The 18057-nt window shown below is 38.4% G+C and overlaps 1 protein-coding gene across 1 annotated transcript in view; it reads right to left on the bottom strand.

The window, feature by feature from the left end:
- LOC139458200 (uncharacterized) overlaps positions 1–17835 on the bottom strand; it is a 92078-nt gene extending 74243 nt beyond the window's left edge. Inside the window, exon 1 of the mRNA XM_071239549.1 lies at positions 17737–17835. Within this exon, the coding sequence (XP_071095650.1) occupies positions 17737–17794 (58 nt within the window). The 5' untranslated portion in view covers positions 17795–17835. The remainder of the gene's footprint in view (positions 1–17736) is intronic.
- Positions 17836–18057: the final 222 nt, after the last annotated feature.

Below are 18057 nucleotides of genomic sequence, written 5' to 3'. Positions count from 1 at the left end.
GTGTCAACACGCATGTTGACGGGGAATTACATGCACATGTCATGGCTACAGAGTAATTAACCTTTTAAATCAAATGTTCTTCAGACAATGGTTGTCATAAATCAGTCGCTATGACAATTTCCCTCCGTTCTGTGAAGCTTGGACCCCAAGCTTAAACAAGTCCAAATTGATATGTGTGAACTTTTTCACTAATGGTAACAATAGTGCAAATGTGAACATAATCAGTTAGATGAATTCATGATATCGTTGAAATCCTTGTGAAACAAATATACCTATGCAATGACGGTATGAAAGTGATCACCTAGCCAATTTGATTTAGTGCCAGTTTGAAAGTGATCTTTGTAATGTGCAATTTCACTACAAGTTGATTACTGCTTTGCACAGATTCAATAAATATATCACTGAAGATGTTTTGAATTCAGGAGTCTGGCTTGGCGGTGTGACTCAGTATCGAATAATGATAATGAGCAATGTCATAAAAAGTACAAATTAAACATCTCAGCAAATATTACGCATAAAGAAATTTGAAGCCAGGAGTCTAACTTTACCATGCGACTCAAACGGTACTTGTGGGTACTGTTGCCCTTTTAAGTACAATGGGTGCTCTTCCCGTGTCTTTGACGGAGCTTGCACATATATGCCCAAGAAAAAAAAAGATCCTTAATTCCAACATTAATTTCTTAATGCTGACATACAATAAGCATATGTGTGGGGCTGGCTTACCCAAGAATGTCCCTAATCTGATTTCAAAGTTCTAGACAGTACATTCAATTTTGTACCAAACTGTGCACATTAATAACTTGTAACAAATGACACATTTTGGCATTTAGAGTTTTGAATTACGATTTTTGTGACTCGATAACCCTGCCTGGAGACATTTCAAAGATTCCCTACTCAATAACTTCAAAGATCTAGCTTGAGTAAACATGGAATTTGGAGTACGCTTGTATATTGCACATATACCAAAATGAATTTTGGAAAGACACATTTTTGCTGTAATCAAACATACCTGGTGGCACTTATCAACAGTCTCACAATATTTGTCCTGGATTGAGTCCATGTAAGTACACACAAATAAGTAAGTCCAAATGAGATATATTGTACACATATTGTGTCCATCTTGTAGGTGCCTGTGAGGCTGTTTCTGTATGGTGCAGGATCTGGATGATGAGGGCTGTGGTCAGGATCTTTGTGGGATAGGTGTGTATTCTTCTTTTATCCTGTGAAGGAATGAAACCTTGAAGGGAAATTTCATCAAGAAAGTTGGCATTGGAGAGATTCTTGGTGTTTTCTTCAATCTTGTTACTTTGCTCTTCATGACTTGAGTTGATGATTGTTCTTCAGGATGGTAGGCATATAGAGTGGTTACTGGAATGGGGGTAAGCTCAATAGTTACTCCAGACAGATACTAACACCAGATGTCAATGTTTATGTTGACGGGAAATTAGCTCTTGAGGGAATAAAGAACAAAATCGACATCACTGTCCTGGAACGCTTTATGCACAACATGTAAACAATAAACAACAATTGCACAATGAGCGGAAAACCTGCTCTGACAACACAAACACAGCGATGAGCGGACCTTCCAGCTCAGGCATACATGAGGTGAGCGGAGCTCCAGCTCACCTCAGGACGTTTCCTACGAGGGGCACATCCTGCTCGAGGTCGTCCCTACACCAGCACTCGGAATACCAAGCTTGCTAACAGTGTAATGGTAACACATATACACAGTAAAAAAAGTGTTGCACCCCCTATACTTTTTCATGGAGGGGTGTTTTGAAAGGGTGTAAAGATAACCGAATTAATATTATAACCAGGATTTCGTGTATACCAACAAACCAGTGTATTGTCTATACAATGAACTTAAATGGGGTATTCCATGACCTTATGGCATGTAATAATCTCATGCTGAACTTTTACGAAAAATGAACGAACAACGAAGACGCATTAAGTATGGTGACATCTCAATAATTTTTAGTGACCAAATTCATCCAATAGGGTAAGAATGTCATATGGAGATTTGACGAACACAGTAAGTCAATATCGAGAACTTCCACCAAGCACTTGGATCACAGCTTGAAGTCTTCGTCTCATACCCCTCACCAGACGTTGGAATCGCTCCATGGGCAGCTGCTGCCACTCCTCGTGTAATGCTGCTTCCAATTCACGCAAGTTCTGTGGAGGAGGGTCACGACGATAAATCAGGCATCCCACAATGTCCCATACATGTTCCAGAGGATTCAGATCTGGACTCATTGCTGGCCATGGAATCTGCGTCAGAGCATTTTTGTGGATAACCTGGGTCACAGCTCGTGAACGATGTGGTCTGGCATTGTCATCCATGAATATCGGTCTGGTGGCCAGTGGATGATTGTCAAAATGGGGCACCACAACTGGATTCAGCACCTCTTGGATGTAGCGCTCCCCTGTCAAGTTGCCTCGTATGGTCACTAAATCAAGCTTACAATCAAATGAGAAGCATCCCCAGACCATAACAGATCCACCTCCATATGGTACAGTTGGCATGATGTTTCTTGCAGTATAAGCTGTTCCAGGACGCCTCCATACTCTCACTCTGCCATCCACAACATGCAGAAGGAACCTGCTTTCGTCCGACCAGTGGACTCTTCTCCAGGACCTCAAGTTCCAGTTCTGTCTCAGTCTACACCAGGCTAGACGTAGTCGTTTGTGGTTGTCTGTGAGTTTAGGTCGCTTGATAACCCTTCTGGACTTCAACCCTGCAGCTTTAAGACGATTTCTCACGGTCTTGGTACTGAACTGTTGACGAGGAAGCCAAAGACGTTTCAAGGTTGTGCTTGTAGCAAATGGATGACGCCTTACCACCCTCAACAACGCTCTGTCATCTCTAACTGTGGTCTTACGTGGTCTGCCAGAGGGTCTGCGATTCCTTACATCATTAGTTTGTGCGTGTTTTCTGACCAAACGGCTTATTGTTGAGTAGTGATGTCCGGTTCTTCTGCCAATCTCCTTGAACGAAAGACCTGCTCCATGAAGGCCAATAATCTGCCACTTGACTGCTTCTGACAATCGTCTACCCGGCATTGTGGGTTACAATAAACTGGGCTGTCAGAGAACATCTTTTATAGGCGATGTTGAGCTTAAGAAGATACTGCAATCTGCAAATGTCATGCACCATGCAATTCACGTGCTGATTGCTACGTTTTGGTGATCATCTTCCCTCCGAAAACATTACACATTTCACATCAGATCCCCAAGGAATACCTACCATTAAAACCAGAGTCAGGCGTTTTAAATGTTGTGATGTATCAAACGTATTAATGTGGGGGTGCAACACTTTTTTTACTGTGTATATATAGTAATGAACAACAATGGACAGACAATGACGTCGCTCTGGACATGGGACATGGGTGATGAACCGACACAGCTCAGGTGATGAACAATTAAGGCAATAAATGTCATACTATAAATAACAGTTATTAACGGGATGTGATATAGTAGCCCAGGTTGGCTGACGATCAATATACAATGAAATGTTGGTGAGGATTAACAACATGGATTAGTGCCTAATACATAATGACAATGAAGTTATGGAGACATGCACAGAGTAATTAGCCTTCAAATGTTCTTCAGACAATGGTTGTCATAAATCAGTCGCTATGACAGGCGTCTCATAACCAACATTTTGCAAACACAATCCAATATGGAGGAACATACACTTAGGCGTTCGTGTATGCGTATTTTCCCAAACATTCTAAACGATTCTAGGCTTATCAGCGACGTTTCAAAATTGTCATTAGTAATTTGATACCCTTGATCGCTAATATGCTATTTTTCTTCTTTAATTATTCGAGTAAATATCAGATATTTAGATTTCTAAACACACAGTAAATATTGTAATTATGTAACGCAGTGAATTATGATTTGGCAAGATTTACAATGAATTGCCTAAAATGACAGTAAATGATAAACAGAAGGGGGAATTCAAAACTGTGAAGTGTATTAGTCTGCGTGATGTATTTTGAATTTTATTAAATTTCAAAGTGAGTGTTGTAGAGGAGGGACATATGTGTCACTGTGGCATCCAGGGAATTTACACTCTGAAAAAACGATAATGTTGACATAACAACAGATAATGTAACTGATAATAATAGCAAACAAACTCGCAGATGAGAATGAGTTTGTTTATTTTTATTATTAATTACACGGTCCTGTTGTTCATTACAGACGTAGGTGAACATTCGGCTGAAGCACGAACAACCTATGAATGACTTACATTTAAGAAAGTAGTCCGTCATCATCTGACCCCAGGTCATCACCATGGAGTAGCCAATCACAGGCCTGGAATTTGATCTCACACATATGTTTGATACCAGTTACAGCTCAAATGGGTTTCTCACCCACTGGTGTGTAAGAAAAGAAGTGCCTCTGCACTTTGTGCAGTTATCATGAGGATGTCTCGTGACAATGAAACTGCTACACTTCTTGCACCCGGGAGTAGAGGGAGACTGCAGGTTGACCTCACAAAGAGCACAAAACACCAGCTATACTTACTGCTTGCTCGTAGTCCAACAGCAATATTAATTTATACTTGTATGTCTGCTATATTTACTATTATTTAGAAAACTATTAGAATAATCTTAGATTAATGTGGTTGTTGCCTTCGTTATTGTTTTTTCCCCGTGAGTACCCGGATGAAATCTAGACAAGTTCGCGGCCTGTGCTGCGCCATTTGTAAGCGCATTTGTCACTTTTATTGATAGCAGGGTTCCAGAAAATTTAAAATCCCAATCTGACATTTGCATTTAGGCCATGCCCGCTTCAAATAACGTATTTTAGTACGACTTTTCACACACATTACAAGTTGTTACGTATTCATAATATGATTAATTATTTCAATCTAAATTGTTTAATTCACCGGACAATTAATAACAAATAATATCATTTTAGATATACATGGAAAACATACATTTGTTTCTGTTATAATAAGGTTCTGTTAACGTAGTGAACGGTCTAATTAATATTCATGAGTTATATCTGCTCAAGTGTACGCGTTGTAACATTTGGATCAAGACTATTATCCCATATTTGGTTATCAAGTGACCTCACGGGAAAAGTTTTTTTTAAAACTATCAATTTGATAGTATAAGGGTGTATGGTCACATTGATCAATAAAATGAAATACAGTTCTGGAAATAATAAGAACATCAGGAAAAATAAGTGGCATTATGCCTTTAAAATCTAAAATCTATGGAACTTCTTACCTAAATTCCTTTTGATAACCGTTTACATTACATTATAAGCTCATGAGAAGAGTTTGCAGGCAAAAGGTTTAGATTTACTGCTGTTTACATATATCACCATATTTCATGTAGAAATGGCACAACACATTTGAAATCAAGAAACTAAAAGATATACAATGTATATATCTTTTTCAGGTTATGATAGACAATCAAAATAAAACATTGGGAGAATTATTTGAAAGTCAAGTCTAAGAATTAGTTGAATATTGACCATTTTGTGCAGCAAACAACAACAAACAATGCGATATAATATCATAATTTATTTACATTTGGCGACAAAGGGGGGCTACCTCGGTTGCTGGTGCTGGTGGGTCGTAAACCCGAGTGATAGGAATAGAGAAAGAGTACCCCGAGGATCGTGGATCCTGGGTTGATAGCTTGTTAGTGGGTCGTCAACCCGAGTATTGTTGTGGATTAATCTGGGATCTAGGATCCCAGTATTAGTGGAGAGGTACCCTTGGAGGTCGTGAAGCCCCGGGTGTTAAGGTAAGGAGAGGTATATGGTATGAGTTGGGGGCTACAGACGCCCAGTTGGGGGCTACTGACGCCCTGCCTGATGGAGCAACCAAGGCAGCCTCACAAGGTGGTATGAAGGGGATGGATGGTGGGAGAAGCATAAATGAGATGGCTTTGATAGGAACGAGAATGAGCGGATGGTAGGTGAAGGGTTAAATAGGCTTTAGTGAGTGACGTCAGAAGCATGGGTTTGCGCATGCGTTGCCGACAAAGAATTGAATTGTGGGATAGGTAAAGTGTAACCTGATCCATAGCAGAAAAATGGAGTACGATGTACAAGTGATGACAGTTCATAATAAAATATACGACGTTGTAGGATACATAAAGCGCAAGAAGCTGCGGCTAAGGTACTAGTGGTTTGTGCACAAACTAAAATAATAAATTTGACATTTTGTGCAGCAAACAACAACAAACAATGCGATATAATATCATAATTTATTTACATTTGGCGACAAACGGGGGCTACCTCGGTTGCTGGTGCTAGTGGGTCGTAAACCCGAGTGATAGGAATAGAGAAAGAGTACCCCGAGGATCGTGGATCCTGGGTTGATAGCTTGTTAGTGGGTCGTCAACCCGAGTATTGTTGTGGATTAATCTGGGATCTAGGATCCCAGTATTAGTGGAGAGGTACCCTTGGAGGTCGTGAAGCCCCGGGTGTTAAGTTAAGGAGAGGTATATGGTATGAGTTGGGGGCTACAGACGCCCAAAGAGAGGTTGTGTAGCAACCGAGTGCCCCCAAGGAATAATATGTAATGACTTATAACAAAGTTTAATAGCATCAGTCCTTGTACACGTGCCGTATAGTCTGTATCACAGCGAGCACTGGGAGGCAGTAGCAAGGGTATGGAATTTATGGCACAATGTCCGTATGTCCTCACTTAGCACATAGTGGATTCCATATACTGTGCTCTACACGGTTGGGTACTACAGACGCTACAGAAGAATCCTGAGATGCTTTGGCACAAAGAACGATGGCACGCGGGACTAACAGTCATGATAAAACATGGGTTGAGAACGAATGTCTGTATGTCCTCACTTAGCACGTAGTGGATTCCATATACTGTGCTCTACACGGTTGGGTACTACAGACACTACAGAAGAATCCTGAGATGCTTTGGCACAGAGAACGATGGCACACGGGACTAACAGTCATGATAAAACATGGGTTGAGAACAATGCTTCACAACCATCTATATATATACACAAACTGACGTGGTAGACTATGGCGCCTCGTCAGGTCGAAGTCAAGTTTATGAATGTCACACAGTACATAGGGAGATCTGGGCTTGGCGCAAGGTAGCTTCGGGGGTTCGGATTTACTGAGTAAAGCAGTCAGAGCTCCACCGTCCTAGAGTCTTGATAAGGTGGTCCTCTAGACGAGCTTGAGCTGCCGTTGTGGCCGCGCCGATCCTGAAAGAGTGTCCTGAATACCCACTGGAACTAAAACCGGCGCGACACAAAATAATGCTAAGCCATCTCAGAAAGGTATTCCTGGTAATGGCTGTAAAGGAGCTGTCCACAAAGAGGGGGTCGGTGTTACGTGCCCCACTCTGTCGTCTGATCCATACGAGTTGTGTCAGGCTGCGAAAGGGGCACACCAGGTTCTTCGTAGCGAACAATGAAATATGTACGCCTTGACGAAAGGGGTCAGTCTTAGACACTTTGAGTCGCAAGATGCACCTGGCCCGATTTGAGTCGAATGTGATGTCTTCTACGCAGATGTTGGCATCGACGTCGAAACTGGATGAGCAGGTAAACTCGCCGCAGCGTAAAAATCCAAAGAAGGCAATGGTGCACATAGTCTCCATATTCAAGTCATTGTAGGGTCCTAAGACGCCCTGTCTTAGGAGAGTGACGATCCGACAGAGAATGTCGTACGTTATGGGAAGCCTCTTACTCTTGACAGGAGATTGTAACTTCTTGTATCCTCTCATCAGAGTCTGGATACGGGCGAAGGCACCAGAGGCTGGGGAATCAAACACAGTATGTAATCCGGCTTGCAAGTAAGTATACCTAATACCCGCCAGGTATGTTTTCACTGTTGTATAGGCGAGCTTGAGGACCCCGAAACAGTGGGCCAGAAAGTACTGGAGGTACGTCTCTTGCACTGGGGGCAGAGTGTCGGCTTCCATTGGGAACAGGTACACACGGATCATGAACTTGATGTAGCACTGCACCCCTGTGGCGTAGGTGTGTCTGGTGCGAGGGGTAATGGCGGCGGACCACAGGGTATTCAGATGGGTATTCAACTCCAGATGACTTGTGAACTGGGAGGGCATGGTGTGGCATTGTTTTTTTTTGTTGTTTTTTTTTTATAATATCATAATTTATTTACATAAACGAGATGGCTTTGATAGGAACGAGAATGAGCGGATGGTAGGTGAAGGGTTAAATAGGCTTTAGTGAGTGACGTCAGAAGCATGGGTTTGCGCATGCGTTGCCGACAAAGAATTGAATTGTGGGATAGGTAAAGTGTAACCTGATCCATAGCAGAAAAATGGAGTACGATGTACAAGTGATGACAGTTCATAATAAAATATACGACGTTGTAGGATACATAAAGCGCAAGAAGCTGCGGCTAAGGTACTAGTGGTTTGTGCACAAACTAAAATAATAAATTTGACATTTAGTTCACCAGAACCAAAAGGTCCATGTGAGCCTATGATATGTTGAAATTTCTATAGCTGCTCAGCCCTCCATTGTCCCTACCTTCTTCTCCAAACCAAATGGAGTACCAGTCTTATCATGAATTGTACCATAACTAACTACCACCATGTTAAATGTATAAATAATGGAATTTTAAGATTTCCTTTTAGCAGCAGATAGTAAATCATATTTCAAACTTGTGTTTGTTTCTTGTTTGTTGTTTAAAAACTGGCTTCTCAAAAAAGGGAAAATAAACATTCATATTTCAAAGGAAAATGTTTTACTTTGGTATACCAAACAAAACAATAATCATGTAAACACCATAATCTTGGTGCTGAAAAAACTCACACTTGACAAAAGAATTGAACAAAAAATGCAAACGTTCCAGGATATCCAATGGGAGCTTATTCAATACTACTTTCTAACAAAATATTTTGCAAATATAAATTATGATATGTGATATTTCAACAGGTACTGGTCAAGATGTCATTTACTCTTTTTTTAAAGTACAATTAATATTTGTGTACAGAACCATTACCTAAATTTGTGGATAACCTTGATTTGTGGATCGCGGAAATTGTCGTGATATCTCATAAATTAAAGGGGCACTGATCTAACGCCATTCCCCGGACTGGTTGTTGCCTTTGTTATTGTTTTTCCCCCCGTGAGTACCCGGATGATACGCAACGCAACTGAGCGTGACCAGAGACTGGGCTACCGTCTGCAAGGACAGCTAAATAAACTTGGAGGCTGGAGGCAATATTTGTTTTACGCATTTTTGCATAAACACTGATTGGTTAACTGTGATCTATAAAGATTCGACAAAGGGCGCATGTTAAATAATTTCTTCAGCCTAAACAAACAGACAAAAAGAACGGCGGAGCTCAACGGAAGTCGTCATTTGGAAATACCCCAGATGGTTATAGTTTAATACTAAAAAAAGTATCCATGCAGTGAAAGCATTTTCGGATTTCGGATTGTGTAATACGATTACTACTCCCTTGTTGTCATACACGTTTTCTCGTATAACCCTACACTTGTGTATTTGTCGTCATTCACTTGATGCTCAGTTAATGAATTTATTACAGGTACAATTAGTGGTAGCACCACTTAGATTACCTGACAAAGGTTCTCATTTGGCATTTATTGTGTCTGGGGTAATTATTCAATCTAAATCCAGGTTTGAAGTGAGGTTATGTAATATGCACGTGGCAGCCCAGCAAGAGATGAATGATCAGTTGATTTACTTTTTTTTTGTAAATCAACGGATCGTTCCTAGTCATCAAAGGATTAACAGAAAATACGTTGATTAATTAATCACTGTAATCTTGCACAGTGGATATGTCAAAAGTGAGTGTTTACATGTCTAGGTTTACTAACAACAAAGGGAATATACTCATATCATGGCGTGAAGTGCCGATGTAAAAACAACATACAATTTGTTCAAAGGGTTAACTGATAATACGTTGATTTGTTGCTCATTGTTATCAAACTCAATGGATTTTTTAGGAACCGTCGACGTAATGAAAATAGTTCTCACGTGGGCTTTCTCAGCCGACCCTTGAGACTTGACACCCGAAACGATATATATCTTTTAGAATATTTGATAGTTACAAAGACACGTGACATCGAATAAGTTATTTTGTATAGCTGCAGATGAGTGGGATATTATTCCTTTGTGTGGATATTCAAGGATACATTCCTCGAATAAGGAAGCTGCCTATTTATACACATAAATTTGGTAAGTTGTAATTATGGTATTTGCATTTTGTTTTCCTTCATTTGAACCGATTCGTTCTTGTTTTTCTACGTCTTGGTTGGGAAATTCTTCAATGCGCGATAGACGTTGTTTTCACAGGTCATTTCCTTTGTAAGCATGTATAGATTACCGTCAATTTGTAAAATGTGATTCTCTCAGGCAATTTTTAAAATGTGTAAATATTTCAGTCATTTTGACTAAAAAATCTGTCCAGATTGATTAAGACGATCAAAAGGGCCTACAAACATCACAACAGATTATTACGTAGGATTAGAAGCCAAACAACATAGAAATGTACTTTTCAACATAACATTTTCAGTCTCTTGGTGATGACATTAAACATCAAAATGTTTGGAATTCGTTATTATAATAATACAGATGGAAATGTTTTTCAGTCACTTTGTAAAATAACTGAATATTTAGACATTTAATAAATATGTTACACATTTTGACAGTAAAAAAATATACACACTATAAAAAAAGCAATGCTCAGGTGAAATATTTACTTTGTGTTGCAAGTCAAGATAGTGTAAACGAAAATCGCAAAATTACCAAGCAAGTGACTTATCAAAACTTCGTCATCATTACCGATGCTACCCACAAAGATGCCTACATTTCCTTATTATCTCGAAAACTGTATTTCATTTTGTTTATCAATTTGACCATACGCTCTTATTACTACCGGTATCCATAAAAGTGACTAATGCGCTTACGAATGGCGCAACAGAGGTCGCGAGCTAGTCTAGATTTCTGCTCTACATCCGGGTACTCACTGGGAAAAAACAATAACAAAGGCAACAACCAGTCCCGGGGAATTGCGTTAGATCAGTGCCCCTTTAAGTCTCGTACTTTTGATGTTGTTTTGTTTTGTTTGTTTTTTAATGCCACACTCAGCATGTTCCAGGAATATGGCGGCAGTCTGTAAATAATCGAGTCTGGACCAGACAATCCAGTGATTGACGTCATGAGCATCAATCCACGTAATTGGGATATGATGACATGCATGAACCAAGTCAGCGAGTCTGACCACCTGATCCTGTTAGTCGCCTCTTTTGACAAGCATAGTCACCTTTTACGGCAAGCATGGGTTGCTGAAGACCTTTTCTACCCCTGATCTTCACGGGTCTCAAATTTGTGAGCAGAATCAGAAAGCAATGGGTCGATGTTCCTATTTTTAAAGAGATTTTTTAAACTGTATTATTACACATATCCCCTCAACCAGAAGTAGCATAAATGTAGTGCTTTCAATAATGAATGGAATTTTCAGAATTTATTTTGCTGATGATTGTCATTCACATTTCAAACGTCTCCATAACATGTAGCATAATAATTAGCATTGAATATGAGCTTTTAAGAATTAAAAAATATCCTTTGTCCCCCTTCACAGTTCATGTAATATTTGATCATCATTTGATTATCTGCAAAATGTGTGACAGAAGCCACACAAAATAGTAAAGGAGGGCCTATATAATCACTTACCTTGACAGTCTCATCCTATATCTAAACTTCACCCTCTTTGCCTTCAAGACTAACAGACGGCCATTATGAGGACGTTTTGGAAAAGACTCTTCCTAACTAGTAATTTTCATGATGACATGGCATGTGATAACAAATTCAATTCTCTTTTCGATGAGTTTTTTTTAACCTCTGACGGGCAAACTTTTTGTTCCAAAGGGCAATAACTCTCCTTTTGGAATGATAAAGTCAGCATGGTTCCCTGGGTATGATGCGCTTGCGCTACACTGACCCAGGCAATGACTGCACAATGGCTGCCTCCACAAGACGAACAAACATGGCCAACATGCCATGTATTTACTGTAGAAAAACTCTAAAACGGGTGGTAACATTTTTTTCTTAACATTTTCATGAATACTCTTCCATTGTATATGTCACGAGAATAACGTCCATTCTTCCATTTAGTGAAGGAAAACATTATTTAAGCTGTTTCGAGACTCGAAAGTGGTCGTCACATCGGTGAAATGTAAACAGTGACACACACCCCATTTTCAACAGTGATATGTGCGTTAATATTTCGTGTCAGCTCACTGTTATCACATAATCGTATACATAATACGTGGAATTAAACGACCACATCAATGAAATACCGTTAGCATCTTTATTTTAGCAAATATGATGAAGCAAATGTCGCTGATTATGCCCCGTTTCTCCCATTGTGAAATGGTGGTTTAGCGGAATTATTGAATGCCCAGTATCCGTAGTAATGTTGTTTAATGATAGGGTCTGTCATTGGTTCTGATATTTTGCCTCTGGATTTTATTCACATGAAAAGCCATTTATTTCGTATTTGGTTTCTTATAACACAATAAAATTAATCATAAATATATCTAATAATTTTGGAATACATATTGGATTAATTTCAATCTAGTGTTTCTGAACAAGATCTTTGTGTGTGCTTGTTAAAATGTCGGGTCTGAATGGGATAATAATAAAGAATATGATCATAATTAATTTGGTACAGTGGCATACGCACCCATGAATATTCTCTTTGATGCAATATAGCCACTTTATCCTGTACAGAACAACATTAAGAACTGTGCATACCATTATTATTGAAAAATAGTTATGATTATAATCATCATGTTAGATGAAATATCTGTGTACGAAATTATCTACAAATAAACTACTCAATAAAAGAAGTTTAGTTTCATTATTGTTCAAGCAAAGGAAAAAACAAACAGTATGATCATGATGGTAATACATAACATTAAAAGTGCACAGAAATTGTAATATTTGAGGATGAAAGCTGGAGAAATGTGTACTTTCTACTATTTATTTGTGAACTGTTTAACTAGGGGTAATGATTACCGGTACCAATTAAACCTGTCTTGACTATGAGTTCCATAGTTTTGGGGCTTAAAGCCAGTTTCAAAGCATATACTGACATCATTCAGAGCATGATAATCATGTAGATCAGACAGAAGTAATTAATCACATACATGTAATATGATGTCATCATTTATTTAGCCTAGAAAACCGGCCAATGGTGTAATTTATAATAAAGTTTTCTTTAACCTCATGCTTAAGTGTCTTCAGTTGATTAATTGCCACACCATGACTACTGTTACATTTTGATTTTTTCATCCTGGGAAAAAGAGAATACACATGGATGTGTATGCCACAGTACCAAATTAATTCAAAATAATGAACATATTCTTTATTATTATGCCATTCACACCCGACATTTTTACAAGCACCCACATAGTTAAAAAACACTAGATTGGAATTAATCAATTATTTTTCCAATATTACTAGATCTATGCATGATTTATTTCATTGTGTAATGAGAAAACAAATGCCATATAAATGGCTTTTCATGTGAATAAAATTCAGAGGCCAAACGTCAGAACCAATGACAGACCCTATCATCAAATACCATTATTACCGATCAAAAGTGTTTGTTTTTTCTAGTTATTATACTGGGCGCTAAACCCACCACTTTACAATGGGAGAAAACGGGGCATAATCGGCGACATTTGCGTAATCAGATTTGCTAAAATAAAGATGCTAACGGTATTTCATTGACGTGGTCGTTTAATTCCATGTATTATGTATACGATTTCGTGATAACATTGAGCTGACACGAAATATTAACGCACATATAACTGTTGAAAATGGGGTGTGTGTCATTGTTTACATTTCACCGATGTGACGACCACTTTCGAGTCTCGAAACAGCTTAAATAATGTTTTCCTTCACTAAATGGAAGAATGGACGTTATTCTCGTGACATATACAATGGAAGAGCATTATGAAAATGCTAAGAAAAAAATGTTACCACCCGTTTTAGAGTTTTTCTACAGTAAATACATGGCGTGTCGGCCATGTTTGTTCGTCTTGTGGAGGCGGCCATTGTGCAGTCATTGCCTGGGTCAGTGTAGCGCCAGCGCATCATACCCAGGGAACCAGGCTGTAAATCAACACGCCACATGCAAGTTTCTCGGTATCTTTCATTTGAACTTTTGTTGATATTTAAGAATCATCATTCAATGTTACAGTGAATATAAATGGGCATGATTCATAATCCTGCGGTATACACGCTGATAAGTTTCACTATTATAAGTGTATCCCACGTAATACGTCTATGGATATCGTCGATCAGCAATTTAATCACCCTCTGCAACAGGTGCGCGAAAATGGGCTTGACAAAACGTGTTTTTAAATAACATTCCTGCATTGTTGAATATGATAGGATATATATAAGCAATAAAATGCTACATACATATTTTCGGTGTTAGTTCCACATTACATACATGATTTTAGAACAATTTCACGAAGCATTTCTAAATTTATTCCAAAAATATGAAGACCGCCATGATTGCGTATTGATTATAGATTTGTAATTGTTTAATTATTTACAGCTGTTTACAGGTTTTAAAATTTTATAATTAGTAGTTATTCTTTTCCACAATGATTGTGTGTATGGACACTAAATATTGGTCAATGCATCAGCACAGTGTTTAAATTTCGAAAGAACCCTTCATCTTCTGCTGTTCAAGCAAACTAGACTTAGTTAGTTTGCTTAGGCTTTTAGTAAAAGAAATAACTAAAAATATAAATTCCACAGTCATGGTGAAGGTCTTAGCTTTCAATGAAATCACGAATTGTCACGATGGAAGATAGTGGAAAATCGCCATGAAAAACGGTAGATATTGCCACGGCATTTTCTACGTCAAAATACAGCGAGGAATTCTGTCAGTCTGGAGTAACATCGCATCGATGAAATAATGCAAACACATTTTTATTTATCAGCTGTTGTGTTATTTCACACAAAAAATCCTCAACTATTGCAGCATTCAAAGCTTAACAAATAGTTTTCATACTACCATGGACTTCAATGTTATAAAATTGGAGAAACTACATTTGCAGCACACTGACATCTTTGACAGGCCTTCATCGAGGATCTAGATACATTAATTATGATTATTATACGTCCGTGCCTTTGCTTATAATTGAAGAAGAAATAACATTCAACCCATGCAGTACCCTGCTACAGCTATATTATCATGATTTGCATTCAACAGTACTTCAAGACACCTGTAATATGTCTGATATTATGATATATAGCAAGTATGATGTTAATTAAAATATCAAATATTGTTATCATGACATACATGCATATTTAACTATAAAAAATCACCCCATGTAAATATTTATAAATGCATTTATTTATGTTATTCGTTTGACATATGTACTTATATAGTGACTGGTACACGTTTAGTCTGAGACTAGTACACATGCAAGAGTATACAAAGATATCTCTTGATGTAAATAGAAAAAAAAATGATGGTCATGTTTGTTTGACGCCGCATTCAGCTATATTCCAGCTATATGACGGCGGCCTGTAAATAATCGAGTCTTGACCAGACAATCCAGTGATTGACATCATGAGCATCAATCCACGTAATTGGGATACGATGACATGTATCAACCAAGTCAGCGAGCCTGACCACCCGATCCCGTTAGTCTATCTATCTCTTACGACAAGCATTGTCGCCTTTGACGGTAAGCACGGGTTGCCGAAGACCTATTCTTCTCCGGATCTTCACGGATCAAATAGAAAAAAAGTATAGCATAGAGTTGATGACATAATTTGTCAGTGCCTGTTTCTTTTTTAATGTCTTGAAATGTTTCGGTCACCGCCCTCAGTTTCATACCTGTTAAATACTGACGAAGTTATCTACGTTGTACAAGGCCTTCTCATTTCGCCTCACCTAGCCGCTGTACTGAAATGCATGCATATGGCCTGATCGGCGATAATACAACATCGATGTGGACACCTATACGATATATATACTTCATGTTTAGAAGTGTGATATTCAAACATCAAGAGCAACATTTTCAGTACTGATTGAACACGTCAACAAAGCGACCTGGAATGAACGAACAGCTGACCGCACCGTCTCGCTTCGAGTGGTTAAATATACAATGTAACCAGTCATGGTTAGTTAACTAGGCTTTTCACCCATGTGATGTGACGCTAAATGGCTAAACATAATATATAGCACGACATGACAACACATGGTTCATTGTTTAGGTGAAAAGATACACTGTCCATACCCCAGCGTGAAAGTTTCCGATAGAAGTGAAGGCTATACTGGTTTACTGTCTATAGGTGTGATAGTAACATGTATCGTGCACATGCGCTGTCAGTTCAAGTTGGACCGGCCGGGTCAGTGCTCCTAGCGGGTTAGTGAGGGGAAGATAAATTGAAAAAGATTGCCCATTTAATACATTATATTTATGTTTCTACAGCCGTTCGAAATATTAGATTTTTAAATTATATTTTTAAAAATCCAGGTTTGAATGAGGACACTTTGCTAGCAAACTGGTTATGAAAGCTTTAACATATATATGTCATGTAGGGTTCAATGAGTTTCCCAGTTATTTTAATGCCGACCAGGTGATTTTGTAATCTTACTTATGGTAATTTCCCCCCATTAATATTGAGAAAAGAAGAGTGTGATGATTCAGAGCTACATTAAAAATATTTTTCCAACTGTATCATTTCTATCAATTATGTGGTTTTTTTTGTATTAATTTTTGAAATTATGCTTCTAAGATTAAGCACAAACTTTTTATCTTTTATTCTAAATTAAATATGCCTGGTACACATTACTCCACTTTGTGTAATTGTGAGTGATCTACCTGATATATCTGTTACATATGCTCCTAGATTTATATTTTATTAATAATATATATCATCATGTACGTATTAATCATATAATTTTTTTGGGAATAATCTAAAATGATAATCATAATGATAATAGAATTAACAACAAATGACTTCGGGACTTTAACATATACACACCAATTGCAAGAAGGATGTAAGGTTTTCGGGCTTAAATCTGTCGTTCCCTTGATGGACATGGTAATTGTACACCCTAAAGCCCTGACATGAAAACCATCCATTCATTCAAGAGACTATTTACCACATCATTACACATAACCATTGTGTCCAGAACTGGCAAAAGTCCTATATATTTTAGACATTGTTCAACACATTTATAATTAATAATCAATACATTTAAAACATCAACGCCAGAAAATATTCAATCTTGATTATCTTCTGAAAGTGTGTCCATTGGGCTTAAGAGGCAAAATAGTGGTGAAAATTACATGAATGTATCCCTGAAAATCCGTGATGACACCAGGGTGTTCGCGAAAAGGGAAAGCATGACCTGCTCCATGCATAACATCCGCCACCTGGAAAATATTTCCTTTATGCTGTTGTATACTGTATATCGTTCACATCCTGTATTTTCTATTACTATTTCATGCCTATAGGTCAACGTATATTTTCAATAGGCATAGTTAACTCCATATATAAATGTCACTGGATATGGTTTGACAGTCATATTTTAGGTTATGATACGATAGACCATCACATAATACATTTGTGGTTGACATTCCTCTTTCCGTGAAACATATACTACATTTAAAACACCATCTATATATAATCTATGGATACGTCTGCAGTAGGATCTATCAACATTAATTGTTCTAACCGACTTACCGACGACAGATCCATACAATAATGACACAATCGCTATCAGTTGCAGAAATAAGTCCATTTTTCGAAACGGGAACTGTCACTCACTCGCCTCGCCTCGTCTCGTCTCTTCATATCACAATCCTAGCTTGCGCAAGCAGACAACGCGCATAGAGATCCGGGAACCAGCTTATCCCATTGCCAGATTGTTCATCGCCGACACCGCTTTTGCCGCGTAGAATAGGAGACCTATTTTGGAACGCCCGAACAGTTCTATACCGGATTTTTTTTCCTGCGCCCGACAAAACGTACTGCGCGGATAATATTTGTTTGTTTGTTGCTTAA

This window comes from Haliotis cracherodii, unplaced genomic scaffold, assembly GCF_022045235.1.
Source record: "Haliotis cracherodii isolate W230 unplaced genomic scaffold, xgHalCrac1.p SCAF_12, whole genome shotgun sequence".
NCBI classification, from domain to species: domain Eukaryota; kingdom Metazoa; phylum Mollusca; class Gastropoda; order Lepetellida; family Haliotidae; genus Haliotis; species Haliotis cracherodii.
This window is presented reverse-complemented; position numbering and strand designations above follow the sequence as displayed.